This window comes from Cannabis sativa, chromosome 8, assembly GCF_029168945.1.
Source record: "Cannabis sativa cultivar Pink pepper isolate KNU-18-1 chromosome 8, ASM2916894v1, whole genome shotgun sequence".
Lineage (NCBI taxonomy): Eukaryota > Viridiplantae > Streptophyta > Magnoliopsida > Rosales > Cannabaceae > Cannabis > Cannabis sativa.
Genome location: NC_083608.1, coordinates 44,940,962 through 44,956,581, shown reverse-complemented (window position 1 = coordinate 44,956,581; position 15,620 = coordinate 44,940,962). Strand labels below are relative to the sequence as shown.

Genomic DNA, 15,620 nt, shown 5'->3' with positions numbered 1-15,620 from the left:
AGAAGACGAAAAAGAAAAGAACGTAAAAGATAAAAGAAATTATTTGTAAATAATTTATTGATTTATTTATTTTTATTTTATTTTTTAAAATTAAAATAATAATTTGGACTAATAATATTTCGACACATGGTAATTTTAAAAAAGTAAACGGCTCAGTTAAAATTAGGACTAACAGACAACTAAAAAGCATGACCTTGAGGACAATTACTGTTATTTTTCGAGGTTGAGAACTTATCTGTATCAAACTGAATTTTTTGACAACTTTTGCCACAAATTTCCGTAAAAATATTAAAAAATCTGAAGTTTTGCCACGTTCACTTTTGAGAGAAAATGGGTGAGTTTTTTTTTTTTTTTTGAATTATTTCACAAATACACAAAAATAATAAACAAAAAAATACATTTCACGAAATTTTAAATATTTTTGATTTTATTTACTGAAAATACGATCTTTTTATGTTGTACTCTTATTAATTTGTTGTTGATTTTTTTGTTATATGTATATTATTTTTTGTTGTTGTTTTGATGTTATTTTTATGTAGTTTTTATGTTGTTTCTATAGAAAACTGTAAAATTGTAAAAAAAAATTCTATAAACGTAAAAATGTAATTTATTTTATAAAAAATGGTACTTTATGTAATTTTTTTTTGTTTTTGTCTTTTTTCTCTACGAAGGATTGGGCCTATATCTTGTTTTAAAAGGATTGGCCCTATAGTAAAAAAAAGCCCAAGTCCACGAAACAAACCCAAACAAGAAGAAAAAGAAGTTCTTCATCCCTTCTCAGTTCAAATCAAAACCAGCAAAGGGAAAAAGGTAAAAAAAAAGCACGCAAAGGAAATCGTTTCCTTTGTTTCTGATCCAAAAAGGGTGACTTTGTCATTTCATCTTTCTCTCTCTTGTGGTAAGGCCTAGAAAGAGTGGACGATGGTTGACCCGGTGGTCGCTGACCTACCGATGCACCCCACCGACGGTCATTTCTCGGCCGACATCGACTCTCTTCCCATCCCACCCTTCGATCATCAGTTTTTCTCTTCCTCAGACAATGCACCTTCCGACAATTTCTTCTCAGATCTAGGGTTAGGGTTTCCGGATAATTGTGAGTATGAACTGACTTTTGACGACATCGAAGATCTTTACCTGCCTTCTGATACCGACGATTTTCTAACTACGGATGGGTTTGATAAAGCCCCCGGCTTGGATACGGATCGAGGGGTCAACCCGACTACTTCGGAAGCTGCTGTAGGTTCGAAGTCAGCGTCTACGGATTCGGATACCTCTACTGTTTCTGGGGGTAAGGATTATGATGTTGCAGGTTATCTCAATTGTCAATCGTCAGAGTCTGGTAGCTATGATGTTGCTGGAGCTATGTCTGTTGCGTCTCCTGATGATCATGAGTTATCCGGTGGGCCGGCTTCATCTCACGGCTCAGGGAATTGCGGTTCTGCTGTTTCAGAAGGCGTGAATTCGCCTGTGAATTCGGATAATGGTTTTAGTAATCTGAAGGTGAAGTTGGAGACTGAGAAAAATTGCATGTCAAAGAGGAAAAAGGAAACTGAAGAAGGGAATGGGGAGTCGAGAACCTCCAAATTTAGGAGGTCGTCAACGCTGGTGGAGAATTCTCAATCACATTCGCAGTCTAATTTGACTCCCGTTAATGAAGAGGACGACAAGAAGAAGGCTAGGCTGATTAGGAATAGGGAAAGCGCACAGCTCTCTAGGCAGAGGAAGAAGCATTACGTTGAGGAGCTGGAAGACAAGGTTAGGAATATGCATTCTACCATAACCGATTTGAATAGTAAAATATCTTATATTATGGCAGAGAACGCCTCTTTGAGGCAGCAATTGGGTGGTGGTGGTGGAATGTGCCCGCCACCTCCTCCGGGGATGTACCCGCATCCTCCAATGGCACCCATGGGTTATCCTTGGATGCCAGGTCCGCCATATGTTTTGAAACCACAAGGGTCTCAGGTCCCTTTGGTTCCCATTCCTAGATTGAAACCCCAACACACAGTGTCAACCCCTAAGGTGAAAAAATCAGAGAAGAAGACTGAGGGTAGAGCTAAGAAGGTGGCTAGCATTAGTTTTTTGGGTTTGTTGTTTTTCATCTTGCTATTTGGTGGATTAGTTCCTGTGGTGGATGTTAGCTTCGGTGGTTTAAGGGACAAAGCTCCTGTTGGGCCCGATTACCAGTTTTTATCAATTGATTCACATATGAATGGATCTGGAGAAAATAAAGGAGTAGGAATATCAGGTGCAAAATCTGATGGTTTTAGAGAAACGGTAGAGTTTGTGCACCAAGAAAGAGGCTCTCAGTCTAAACCAGGTTATGGTGAATTTGTTCGTCTGCGAAATGAAAGTGAACCTCTTGCTGCTTCCTTGTACGTTCCAAGAAATGATAAGCTAGTCAAGATTGATGGGAACTTGATAATACACTCTGTCTTAGCTAGCGAAAAAACTAAGGCATCACTTGCTCATTCGGAAAAGAGTAATAGGGAGACTAGTTTGGCCATCTCTAAAGATCTGGCTCCATACACTGCTCCTGAAGCTGGTAACCGAGGGGGACATGCTCCTATATACAGAAATCCTACAGAACGCCACAAGGCTCTTGGTTCTGGTGCTAGTACTAATACTAGAAAGGACCGTTTACAGTCAAATGCAGCTGATGGAAGACTACAACAGTGGTTCCGTGAGGGTCTTGCAGGGCCATTGTTGAGTTCAGGGATGTGTACAGAAGTCTTTCAGTTTGATGTGTCACCTGCTTCTGCATCAGGAGCTATAGTTCCTGCATCCTCAGTTTCCAATGTATCAACGAAACATCATCAGAATTCTAGGCAGAATACAACACGCCTCAAGGGCGGCAACAGAAGGATCCTACACAGGGTTGCAATTCCCCTTGCTGGGTCCAATTATAACATAACAGAAGAGCATGTGACTAAAAATTCTGGGAAAGATGAGTTTCAAGGTAACAGATCTGTTTCTTCTATGGTTGTGTCTGTACTTGTTGATCCGCGAGAGGGTGGCAGTGGTGATGTTGATGGTATGATGAAGCCAAAGTCTCTTTCTAGGATCTTTGTAGTTGTGCTTATAGACAGCGTGAAGTATGTTACTTACTCATGTGTTCTTCCACGAGTAGGTCCTCATCTTGTAACTGCCTGGGCATAAAAAGTTGAATTGAGTGTGTGTTTCATTCACTTCCAAACTCCCAGTTTTATACATAGGAGAATAGTATAGTTAAGCTGCTTCTGTTATAGTATTTATACTATTAAGTATTAACCTTATTAACCTTACCCATGGCCTCCAATTCGAAAATGGCTGAGCTGGTCAACAACTTTTTGTTTGGATATTTTATTTATATATTTTTAATGAATATATTTATAAGGTTAATTAGGAGTTTTACTTTCTGAATTTTGACATGTATCAAATCATGCTCCTTGAACTATTAAGATCGTTAAAGACTCTCTTAATTATTAAGATTGTTGTATTTAAGGATTTTTATTCAATTTTAGTAAAAAAAATTTGATATGAATGAAAGTTTAGGGGGTATGATTTAGTACATGTCAAAGTTTGAGGGGCATGATTTGGTAGATATCAAAATTTGGGAGCATGATTTAGTACATAAGAAATCATTGAAATAGTAAAATTGAATGAAATTAGACAAAAGTTCTTAAATTTAACAATTTCAATTAGAGATGGAAATTTATACCGCGGGGATGGGTAACCGCGGGGACCCGCCCCTAATGGGGTGGGGATTTCCCGTCTTAGTGGTTAATGGGGCGGTGGTGGGAGACAATTTCAATACCCGAAGCGGGGATGGGGATAATACTATCTGCACCATATCCGACCCCGATATAGATATATATAATTTCATTTTTATTCTTAACATATATATAGTATATATATCATTGATAATCAAAATTATCATCCATAATCAAAATTATATATCATATGCTTAAATTATGAAGATCTAAGATAGTGAACTGATGATCATTGTAGATTACATGTGTATAGATTTTTTCTTCTCGATTCTTAATTTCATCTTTGTTTACTTTTTAATTTGTTGGGAGACTTGAGAGGTATGAGACTATGATCCTATACTTGGATTATGATTTTTTTGTTTTGTTTTTTCAAACTTTAAGACATAATTAGTTTTTATTTTCTACTAAGTTATGCTTGCATAATAAATATTTGTGAGAATATTAGTTTAATTTATTTTTTTTCAATTATTTAATTTTTTTTTTTATTTTACCTTAATGGATACCCAATGGGTTTCCCATAACTAATGGGTATTCCCCTACCCCGAATCTGTTGGTTATTAGATGGGGTTGGTGCGGGGATGGGGGTATAAATAGGTAGCGGGGATGAGGGCGGGGATTGCATTCCCCGTACATTAACCGTCCAATTTCTATCTCTAATTTCAATAGTTTAAAGAAATTTTTAACAGCTAAAAAAATTCAGTAAAAATTATAATTAACTTTTTTTATAATTGCTATTGAAAAAATAAAATATTTAAGATCGTAAAACTTGATGATAAATAAAAATCCCATTCTGAATGGAATTATGTATATAATATATGAGTTAGAACTTTTGGAAGAGATAACTGAGAACATGTTGGCTGCTTGGAGAAAAGATTCTTTTCATTGGCTTTTATTGGCGCTTGAAAAACCATCGTTCAACTATTATTTCACTATTGAAGTGGTAGTAAATTGTTATAATATTAAGTGTAGTAATATAAATGTACCACTGTATATAAATGTTGACATAAGCAGTTTATATATTATAAATTTACTAAGAATTTAGTAATTTAAAAAATTTTACCACTAAAATTTGAGTTTAAAAAATTAAGTGCAATTGTAATAATATTTAAAAAAGTTTAGTAATAAATTTTTTTTACTTACTTTTATAAGAAATGTTAAAAGCACCTGTGATTGTACTTTTTTGGATATCAAAACAATAATTTTTAAAGAATATCTCTAATTAATTATAAAACACCACGTCATTTAGATGTGTTAAATAGCACTCTTTTTTTTTTTTACATGCAAATCTAATGTTTGAGCTTTCTTCCTTCCTCTCATAAACTCTCCTACAAAAAACGACAATTGATTCTGCCTTAATGACAAGGCAAACGACAACTCACATTCTCATCTCTCCTCGCTTAAAGCATCATGTATATATTATGAAGAAAAAAATGGAGCAAAAAAAATTGTAGAATCCAATGGAATACAAATAAATAATGTAGAATGGTATTGAAATATGAAATACAACTCAACTGCTATAAAGAAAACCACTGACAAAACAACATTAAAACACCTATATATGTATTATGTATACGTATATCACTGTATATGCATGCAGTCAAAGTACAAATCCTGAACCCCACCAACACGAGCCATCCAACTTGGTTATCCAATTTTACAAGCTCCACTTCTCTCTTTATCTGCATAAGCTTAAGTTTGATCAGAAATCCTAGATGAAATTACTGATTAAGCAAAGAATCAATCTGTAATATGTATTATGTAATATGTACCAACCTAAAAATGATGTCAATCCAACTCCCATTTCCTCTGTTATTTTCAATCATAATATGACACAGACACACTTGTTTTGCTTCAGTTCGCTAGTCGCTTTCTTTTCTGTTAAGTGAAAGAATCAACAACAATAAGCTTTTAAATACCATAAATAAACCAATGCAAAAGCTAGTTTTTCCCTTTATAGTGCATTGAAAGTTAGGTAACTAGATTAATATAGTGGTTGGTTGGAGTTCGAGTTGGTAATATGAAGAATCACAAAACGTTTAAGAAAGGTTTCTAGTAACTTGTTTTTCCAGTTTTCCTCAAGGTCCCAAAGACCCGAAAAGCATAGTTTAAAACAATGATGGATATATAGTCTTTTTGCAGCTTAGGAATGTAGAAGTGGAGACGCCAAAAAATGTTTACCTTTCTCCTGTGGTGGTGGTTGAACTACAACATGCATGGTTGTAACTGTACCGGGGATGTCGCATAAGGGGCTACGACAATCTGCAACTGTTCTGCTGTTGTCTAATATTTTCCCTCCACTTATTAGCTTGACATCTTTTACTGTCTTTGGACCATTGTCCTTCTCTGTTGAAACAGATAAATTTCATGTTTAGTTAACTCCACTCGGCCAAAGTTGTAATACTAACACAATTTCAGATAAGAACATTACACTAATTGATCCAATGATTTTGGTGATGAAAGTGTTAATTACTACATTCACATAGTCTCATGTTCAAAACTATAATAGGAAGCTAAGTCAATTGTGTAATTCACTACCAAAAACGTTCTATGTCATATTGATCTCTTTGATAAATACACTCAAGAAAGCAGTGAGGATTGAAAAACAGAAAATAAAGAAACCAAGAAAATAAAGATACAGAAAAGCCATACATGGGTCATATGACTTCCTTGTGTTGTTACACAATCATCAGAGTAATAGTAATTTTCTGTTAGAACTCTGAAAATATAACAATATGTAGATAAGTAAATTCTGAAGAAACACAGTATGTATCAGGGTACATCTCTAACCTTTAGGCCATTGAGAAAGTATACTTTCTTTCAAGGTTGCAACACTTGTAGCTGTAGGAAAAGTTTTGGGACCAATATCTGATCCATCAGTTAACCGAAACTTGATCTCCAACTGATCTTGAATCACAGCCATCTTCAACAATTCAACAAACTCAGTAGATTTAATATATAATCCTTTGAATCCAAGAACCAAAAATCTGGCAGCACTTGGCTAACTCTATTGGATTTTGCCAATACTTCAATCAGATCTCAAACAGAAAAGTTTTCATTAAATCTTCAGTTGTACTCTTCAAAACTCTGTTGAAAAACAAAAAGGTAAAAAAATTGAGTTCTTTGAAGTGGGGTTTACATAAAAATTGAACTTGTAAAGTTGCAAATGAAATAATAATAAAAATAAAGTGATAAAAGTCATGTATATCTACACATATTATTGTAATGAATTTTAATCCTAAAGAACCAAAACATTGAGTGTTGTGTGAAAATTACATCAGCAGCACCGACTATCAAATTGGATTGATAACAAACGAAACAAAGATGTACACAGTGACAACTCTTAATTAACTAACCAAAATAATCACACAAAATTTTGATATGGGTGTGCATAGAAACCTTAAATCAAGCCAAATCCTGAACTGGGTCAACTCCAAAAGGACCATAAAGCACAGAAGAAAGAAAAAGATAAAAACTTTTGTTGGGTTTTGGCTTACTTGACTCAAAAACTGATCTGGGTATGTATGTATATATGTGTATGTATGTATGTATGTATGTGTTGTGTGTTCTGGTTTGGCACCACCAACCAGCGAAAGAGGGAGCCGGTTCAAAATTCCAAAGGGAAGAAGAATAGTGGATGCAATTAGATTTTAAATAATATTAATAAATAAGTGAGAGGAAGAGGCTGTTTCGGAGTTTTCAAAGTCTTCTAAATCTGTGGTCAATGACTCCATTCTTGCCTTCTCCCTCAAATCTCCTAATGCTATGGAAATGGACATATTTTCCCTCTTTTTAAAGAGTGTTTAACCCTTTTTTGCCTTCTTCCCAATGTTTTTACCTTACCAACCCATTCATTCATTCTTCATTCATTATTTCATCATAAATAATAATAATAGTATACTATAAACAAAAGCATTATATTCCTCCTCATCATCATCCCTCACTACCCACCAATCAACTCATTTCGTATCCTATACAATTAAATCTCATTACTTCAAAGTAAAATTTGCCAATTGGTATTCGACGTAGTTGCCAAGAAAAAAATAAATTAGAAAGTTGACCTTTTTCTAATGTACTTATACCTATGCTTGCACAACATTCAAAAACATAATCAATATGAAATAAATTGTGATAACATATTCAGAGAATAGGATCATAAATGAATTGATCACACTACATACAATATATGCCTTCTTTTCTTGTTTTTACTTTTTACAATGTCTAATCTTAAATATATGGCAAAGTCAACACAGTGAAAAGACATGGTTCATCGTTTATATTTATATTTAACTCTTTACCAAATGCCAAGTAGTGGCTAATATGAAGTATGTACTTGTTCCACTTTCTCTCTCTATATATATTCATTTATATTATTATATAAATATTAATATGTTAGATGAGAAGAGGTGGATGAAATGTCTAAGCACCTTTCAGATTCTTCTATTATATAATTTTTGGAAGAATCAAACCCAAATTGTGCTTATAACATTTTGTAAACATCTAATCAATGATTATAAAATCATTAATTTAAAAAAAGATGAGCAAAATGACAAAAGAGTTAGGAATTTTGGTGTTTAAGAATCAAAACAAGAACCCGCTCCCTCTCTAATCCCTATAATTATCTATTCCTCCACTCATGCACATTGAAATGATCAGAAATGCAAAGATTTGGTCGTCTATGTCAAGTGTTACATAGAAAAATATATCCCAAAATGGGTTCTTTGTCATCATCAACTTGGAAAATTCTATGATCAAGAATCTTATAACTAATGCCTCTAGAAAATATTATCATCCTCTGTAACCCTCTTTAAAAAATCCAACAAAAACGACATTTCACGTGAACGATTCCTATGTTTTAAGAAAGAGTTAGAAAATTGGAGAAACATCAACTAGGTAAAAGGAAAATGACAAGTCAACTTATAAATTATTTGACTGGGTTGCCAAATTTGATCTAAAGTAACATCAAAGAAATAAACAAAACAATATGGTCACATTTCAGTGACTAAGAAAGAAAGATAAAAGAGAGTAGGAAAGGAAGGAGGTAAAGAATTTCTGCACATTTCAAATGTCTATGGTGAATCGTACATAACAAATAACAATATATGTTCTAAGTAGAGCTCTCCCCATTTCAATGGGATCTTTAACAAAGCAAAACTCAGGGAACTACTCCTAAATTTGCAAAAGATGCTAAGATATCAAATAAAAGGGGGGAAAGATATGGGGCACTAACAAAAATGAAACAAAGAAGGAAAAAAAAAATTAAAGTGGTGGGAAAAAATTTGTGGGGCAAAAAACATAATATATTTGAGTTGAGCAAATGGAGGAGCCTGTCAAAAGAACTTAACCTTCCTCTTCCTTGCACCCAATCAATCAGCATAATGGAGTTGACACAGGCAGGCAGTCTTTTAATCTTCAGTATCTCACTTTTATTCGGAAATATGCGCTAAAAAATATCAAGCAAAACCCCCCCAATGGGAAGACCAATAATACTATATCCTTCTCCAACCAAAAAAATAGACGGATTTCTATGATACAGATTGAAAGAATGAGTCTCATATGCCTGTGACAGAGGATGCTGGTCATTGTCTGCAGATGTGGAAGGGATGACAGTACATATTGAACAGGGGAACTTATGCCCTTTTTGACAATTCTTGCTTGGATTGTCTGTCTTGCTGCAAAAAACTAACATGAAACCTGTATCAACTGTGATCTTCTTCCATTTTCCGGTATTTCGCTTTAGCTCTTCTTCCAGCTTGATGACTATGAATCCAAGATGTGGCAGTTCCTGATAAAATCATTGGAGTAGTTGACATACTTTGTCCAAAACGGCCGAAGGTGCTCAAAACCAATTTGCAACCATGGTTTTGACTGGCCATTGTAATGGATAACTGCAGCCTTTTTTACTTTCTCAATGCTGGTTTTATTTTGATACCCCAATCCGAGCATGTGCCAAGATGGGTCTATTGGGTGAACATGACCTCTAAATGCTATTAAAGCTGGTGGTAGCGTTCCAAGCTTCCACAATGTCAGGTTTGACTTCAGATTCTGCTTTGAAAAACCCACAAAATTAGAAGAGGGTTAAAAAAACAGCAATCTCAATATTTCGCTATATAAATAATCACGCAACATAATAAAACAAAACCGAATACAGCCCTAATCAAATTTACTTTGCTCAGCAAATCTTCTTATAGTTTTTCTTAGTGCTATTCTAGATGAAGACCTTATTCATTGTCAACTAAAAGTGAACAAAACTGCCAGCTTACAGAAACATGGAGTAAGCCTAACAAAGTTTACTTTTGCTCAGCAAATCTTATTATATATTTTCTTAGTGCTAGTCCAGACAACCTTATTCATTGTCAACTAAAAGTGTACAAAACTTCCATCTTAAAGAAACAAAGTATAAAACAAACTTTCATTGTCTGAAAGTGAAACTGCTGCCTTCAAAATTTTATAATGTCCACACAAAAAATATGTTTAGCCCTACTACGCGGAATAGAGCATGAAGCTGACTTGGACAGAGGCACACACACACAAAAAAAAAAAGCATTACACAATTAAAAGTTTATGTTTTGCATTAAAAACTAAAAGTAAAGTGTCATTTCTAGACTCTCAATTTACTTAAATCCATAAAAATGGAGCAAAGAGGAACAGTCTTCCAAATACTAAAACTAATCATATAGTGAAAAAAATAAAAAAGGAGCAGTCACAATATACTAAAATCATGAAAATGGCTGATTGAATTTACCTCTCTGACCCAGTAATGGTATGTCTCTCTAATCTTTGTCTTCCTCCAAGTCTTAAGATCAAAGATATTCATTCCATAAGCCCATGCACATTCTTCAGGATCTATATTCTTTGCCACAAGGGGATGGGAAAAATTAAAGTAATTCCTGAAATGCTTAGACATTACCCACTCATCTTCTCCTCTACAAGTTTCTACAGCTCCATTAACCTTTCCTTGGAGGTCAATGTCCCAAAGTGGCGATAAATCTTGCTGGATCACAATATCGTCATCCAAAAACACAACCTTGTTGAGGTTTGGAAATAACTGTATCGTGGACATAATTAGCACTTTGATCACAAAGATTTTCTTTTTAACAAAAAATATATTAAAAATAAATACCTCAGGTAAATAGATCCGCAGATGGTTGAGCAATGATATATACTTTGGACTTCTAGCCTGCAATTTAGAAGCAAAAGTTCGAGGAGATGTATCACTGAGATTGGCTCCTGCTACATGATTCCCATGATAATAATCTCTTATCCCATTTTGGTTCTCTACAGCTTCGAGCACAGGAACATTTTCTCTGGTTAACCAGTCAAACTGGTGGACACCTTTGACCTCAACAATGGCAGGGGATACAGGGTTTAGAGCAAACCATGAGTGCATACCCGCATATGTTTTCTTGTCAGTAATGACATGAAAAACTATCTTCTCGGGGACTTTAGATGACTGGACAGCAGAAGTAACAACAACTGAAGCAGCCAAAATGTTATCGGTTGCCAGTATAAAATGGTGGTAAGAATTGTCAGAGAGCAAAGGTAGTAACTCAGGAGGAGGCAACTGTTTGCGCGCGTGAGCATTGGATGAATATTCATCAGTCAAACGAAGAGAAAGACAATGGATTCCTTTAGGTATGGAACTTGCAGCAAAATGTTTGTTCATCAGCTCAGCAAACTTGGACTCTCTCATCTCCTTTTCAAGTTTCTCCATCTGTGCAATAATAAGCAAGCACTTGTAAGAAACAATTTATCCCTAGATTTACGACAGCAAGGAATCCTTGCAGATTACATATATTATCCAATAAAACAAAGGGAAAATGAAAAACTATATTTGCTTTGAAAAAAATAAAAAATAAGTGACAAAATGAATCTGGCACATGTAACATACCATTGCCCTTAACATAAAAGCAAAGGTCTTTGCATCATATTGGTTGTCCTTCATTTCGGAAACAAGATTACTAAATGAATCTGGCAATTTCAAATCAGTTGGTATATCTTCAGCGTTTACTTGGTTAAGAACCTTGTAGAAGTCTCTGACAAGTTTCTGCTGCACCATCAAAACAAAATAAAGAATTCAGCTTAAAATATCACCAAAGAGAATAGTTAACCAAAGATCTAGACAAAAAGAGAAAGAAAAACGTATAAATACAATTTGTTAGTCAAAACAAAATAAAGAATTCAGCTTAAAAGAAAATTAGAAAAAAAAAAAAAACTGGCTCATAGAGAAAGTGTTTTACCCCGGAATCATCAACTCTACCAAGAAGCCTTGGTCCCAACCGTCTGCCTAAACAATCTGAGCATGAAATAAAAGGAGCACAAAATCATTAACTCATCATAACAGCATTAAAGGATAAAAGTCGATGACCGTCATCAAAGAAACAAAGTAATAAAGAGAAAGGGACATAGAAAGCAGCATGATTATAGAAAGATCATATAGCTTTGAATAAACTAGCAAATGCGTATTATTGTTCTCAAAGGAGAAGATATACAAAGATTCAAATTCAAATCAACACAAACCACATTACATATACCATTCTCCACTACAGATCTTAGAAGACCTGAAGTACAGCAATCAAAATCACCACATTTCATTATGCATATCACAATTAAAAATTGAATTAAAAAAAAAACCATGCAGAAGAATAATCGATGAAATGCTGCTTGATCTTCTATGACAACTTGAGTCAAAAGTAAATTGTTATTGCTCTGCAGAATTTAAGGTTGAAAGTCCTAAAGTTTATCCTAATTTGAACTGACTACTCGAGCCAAATGAGATGAAGCTTTAAGCTATCACTAAAGAAGTTGCATGAACAGATTAATCCAATCTAGTGATACAAAATGCCAATACCATAGAACACCACAACATGAACACACGAATGAAATTGCTAGAAATGCCACATAAACTAATACGTAGAACTTGATTCAAATCGAAGTGAACCTAATAACAAAGTAATCAAAGCTCAGAGCAAAAAACAAATGTGGGAACTGATCCCAAATGACAAAGCAATCAAAATTCAGGCAAACGAACCAACAAACCCATATGATAAAACAATTAAATTCAGAGAAAGAAACCAATATGTGGAACAACAATCAAGATCTATCAAATACAAGAGTGATCAAAACAAAGTTGATTGAGAAAAGTACCAAATGAGGAGCACTTGTTGACACCTTCAAGGGTAACAACTGCAGTAAGAATGAAGACAAATGGCAGCAAGAAAGCAAGAATAAGAATGGTGTGAAAAAGGGTTCTGTAAGAGATATGGCGAGCTGCGACCTTGATCTTCATCAAGTCAATAAAGCCATTGGTGCTTGAGATCGTGATGCTTCTCATGCTAGGCGAGAAGCGAAGCTGCATCGTCGTTTATGCAGCCCCTTCTTCACGCTAGCACAAATTGAACCAACGCCCCAACTCGAAACTATAGAAACATCTACCAATAACAACAGCAACAACAACGCCCATAGCCTCAAACTCACCACCATCAGATCCGAACCCACTTCCCCAAATCATCCACCGACCACCGACAATGCCTTCCCGATTCAAAACCCAATTCAGATCTATACTTCTCCTGCTGTTTTTCTCGTTGCGGCCTTCTCAAAGACCGCATTGGCCAGATTCAACAACTGGGTTTCGTATATTTCTCCCTTCTCCTCCTTATGATTCCACAAAAACTATATCTTTTAATTTGAATTTCTGCGTCACCAAACACTTTCTCTCCCGTTGGATTAAGGAAAAAAAAAAAGGAAATAATCTCAGACCAAATGGGAATGTTTAGAGAGAAAGAAAAGAAAATATAGAGAGAGAAAATTTGGTATTTGATATTGTGTTTTGTGTGTTAAGTTTTTCTTTACGAGTTCTTGAGGAGCTTTTTCATTGGTGGATCGGCCCCGATCTAATTTCATTTCATTTTCCCGGAAAATAAAAATACAAATTTTACAATGAGAAAATAATGTTTTTTTTTTCTTTTTTTTTTAAAAAAAAAAATATATAAAATAAATAAATAATAAAAATATATTTTTTTGGTCAAAACCGTGTTTGGGTGAGAGAGAAAGTCTAAACTTGATGTGCTTAAGTTAAGGGGTTTTGAGAGAAGAGAAGGCAATGAGTGAGTGGGTCTAAGTTTTGGTACTAAATTTAGACGAGTGTGGCCTGGTTTTATGCTCTACCCACATTTGCCTTAACATTCATTTATGTGGATACAATTTCATATTCTAATTCTTAATTTTAGTGTTTTATTACAATTTAAATATATTTACTATGATTAATTATTAATCTTATATATAAGTTAAACTAGAGTATAATCTCATGAGTATAAGTTAAGATATAGAGGAATGAGGAGGGAGTTTCCAACTTTACCCATGAATATTTTTGTAATTATGGAAAGTTGTAACGTTTGTCAATTAATTTGATTATATATTATGGTCTAATTTATAAGTCAATTAAGAGAGATTAAATTAAAAGAGCATTTAATTAGAAAGACTTTCTATTTGCACTAATTGAGAGTAATTCTAATTCTAATTGTTGAAAATTGCTGAATAACATTCAAAGAAAAGTTATTGATTTTATTGAAATTTATATGGCTATTTATTGAAACAAAATCCATTTACACTAATTTAAAGGTAACTATAAATTTATAATGCAAATGACCATACATTAATTGGGATTGGTGAGAAGTTCACAATCTTTTGTATTAAAAAATGAAAAAATAAATTTGGACTATTTTTTTCTCATAATTTTTAACACCCTTTTAACTTTTTAAGTGATATAACACATGAGATTATAAAAGAGCTTTTAAAGTGTTTAAATATAAGCATTAATAATAATAAAAACATATAAAAAAAATCATCTGTCCATACATTTAGTTAGTGACAAAAGCTGGTATCCACTTAAGTCTAAAATTACTATTATCAATATAATTTTTTTTTTAATAAAATGTTACAAACAAAATCATGTAAAATGAATTGAATAAAAGTCAGTCACTTTCGTTATAAAAGTTAAAAAAAATCACCTTGCAAGTTAATTTCAAAACTCTGCATGAAAAATTGATTGGGGGGACTTGGTAGTTGGTGCTGTATTATGAGCACAAAATCCAAATTGGGGTGAAGCTATATTCTTAATTCCATTGTATATAGGGCCAAACAATAGGGCAATTGGGATAGAAAATTCTGTGGACCTCTTCAAACTCATTTTATTTTAATTTTATTTTTATTTATGTATACTTGTTTATATATACTGTATTCTGCTGAAAAAACTCAGTTGCTGACTATAATGATCAACTTCTCCCCTAGATAATATGAAAGAGACATAGAAATATGGCCAAACAAGTTTTGTAAAATAATAAATGAAAAGAAAAGAATTATAGATTTTTAATTTTGGGTCCAATTCTAGGTGTGCATGGTTGGAGTTGTACACTTTTTTGGACCACAATAATCATCATCATTTGTTGAAACTGATTAAAAAATTAAAAATAAATAAAACCATATTTGTTCTAGACTAACTCAGACTGAGCCCATAAAAATTGGCACCAAATAGAACTTTTATAATTGGTCAAATTTGTTTGTATAAAAATATCTGAGAAACCCCTAATTGTGTTTTTCTTGTTAAATTAATTTTTAATAAATAATTTAATTTGTAGTAAAACACCATTAAATGATATTCAATCAAATATAAAAGTCAAAAGTTAGAATTTGATTAGACTTTGAGATTATGGAAAGAAGAAGAAAAAATAGAGATTGTATTAGTTGCGTATATGTCTAACTTTGCTAATCTAATTATTCAAACAGAAGGATTTTTGGATTATTTGTATATATATTTTAGCTAGAGACAAATTATAGCTTCATCATCTTATCTTAACCTAGCCTAAACTAACC

At 33.6% G+C, this 15,620-nt stretch overlaps 3 protein-coding genes across 6 annotated transcripts; 1 reads left to right on the top strand and 2 right to left on the bottom strand.

Moving 5' to 3' along the window:
- Positions 1-730: 730 nt before the first annotated feature.
- LOC115699097 (bZIP transcription factor 17) lies at positions 731-3,381 on the top strand. The gene has a single exon (XM_030626333.2). The coding sequence runs from the start codon at positions 922-924 to the stop codon at positions 3,157-3,159; it is 2,238 nt and encodes a 745-aa protein (XP_030482193.2). The 5' UTR covers positions 731-921; the 3' UTR covers positions 3,160-3,381.
- Positions 3,382-5,183: 1,802 nt separating this feature from the next.
- On the bottom strand, positions 5,184-7,893 carry LOC115701106 (membrane-anchored ubiquitin-fold protein 1). Of its 3 annotated transcripts, none has more exons than XM_030628804.2 (5): positions 7,247-7,893; positions 6,540-6,836; positions 5,931-6,095; positions 5,526-5,627; positions 5,184-5,431 (listed from the first exon to the last, which is right to left on the bottom strand). In XM_030628804.2, the coding sequence occupies exons 2-4, from the start codon at positions 6,670-6,672 to the stop codon at positions 5,572-5,574; spliced, it is 354 nt and encodes a 117-aa protein (XP_030484664.2). In that variant the 5' UTR covers positions 6,673-6,836; positions 7,247-7,893; the 3' UTR covers positions 5,184-5,431; positions 5,526-5,571. The 3 variants fall into 3 exon arrangements, with proteins under 3 accessions (XP_030484664.2, XP_060958028.1, XP_030484663.2); XM_061102045.1 differs by having other exon boundaries at positions 7,106-7,588; XM_030628803.2 differs by having other exon boundaries at positions 7,149-7,588.
- Positions 7,894-8,783: 890 nt separating this feature from the next.
- On the bottom strand, positions 8,784-13,896 carry LOC115699096 (probable galacturonosyltransferase 14). 2 transcript variants are annotated; one of them, XM_030626332.2, is made up of 6 exons: positions 12,897-13,896; positions 11,990-12,045; positions 11,641-11,796; positions 10,873-11,463; positions 10,495-10,797; positions 8,784-9,794 (listed from the first exon to the last, which is right to left on the bottom strand). In XM_030626332.2, the coding sequence occupies exons 1-6, from the start codon at positions 13,105-13,107 to the stop codon at positions 9,510-9,512; spliced, it is 1,602 nt and encodes a 533-aa protein (XP_030482192.2). In that variant the 5' UTR covers positions 13,108-13,896; the 3' UTR covers positions 8,784-9,509. The 2 variants fall into 2 exon arrangements, with proteins under 2 accessions (XP_030482192.2, XP_030482191.2); XM_030626331.2 differs by having other exon boundaries at positions 11,641-11,799; positions 12,897-13,701.
- Positions 13,897-15,620: the final 1,724 nt, after the last annotated feature.

What these genes read in the sequence shown, in the direction of transcription:
- LOC115699097 (XM_030626333.2), top strand. Translation starts at nt 922, where the DNA reads ATGGTTGACCCGGTGGTCGCTGACCTACCGATGCACCCCACCGACGGT.
- LOC115701106 (XM_030628804.2), bottom strand. Translation starts at nt 6,672, where the DNA reads ATGGCTGTGATTCAAGATCAGTTGGAGATCAAGTTTCGGTTAACTGAT. An exon ending in ACTTTCTCAATGGCCTAAAG is followed by an intron (nt 6,096 to 6,539) that starts GTTAGAGATGTA and finishes CTGTTTCAACAG; the next exon opens with AGAAGGACAATGGTCCAAAG. An exon ending in ACCACCACCACAGGAGAAAG is followed by an intron (nt 5,628 to 5,930) that starts GTAAACATTTTT and finishes TTCACTTAACAG; the next exon opens with AAAAGAAAGCGACTAGCGAA.
- LOC115699096 (XM_030626331.2), bottom strand. Translation starts at nt 13,107, where the DNA reads ATGCAGCTTCGCTTCTCGCCTAGCATGAGAAGCATCACGATCTCAAGC. An exon ending in CTTTTATGTTAAGGGCAATG is followed by an intron (nt 11,464 to 11,640) that starts GTATGTTACATG and finishes ATTATTGCACAG; the next exon opens with ATGGAGAAACTTGAAAAGGA. An exon ending in TGCGGATCTATTTACCTGAG is followed by an intron (nt 10,798 to 10,872) that starts GTATTTATTTTT and finishes TCCACGATACAG; the next exon opens with TTATTTCCAAACCTCAACAA.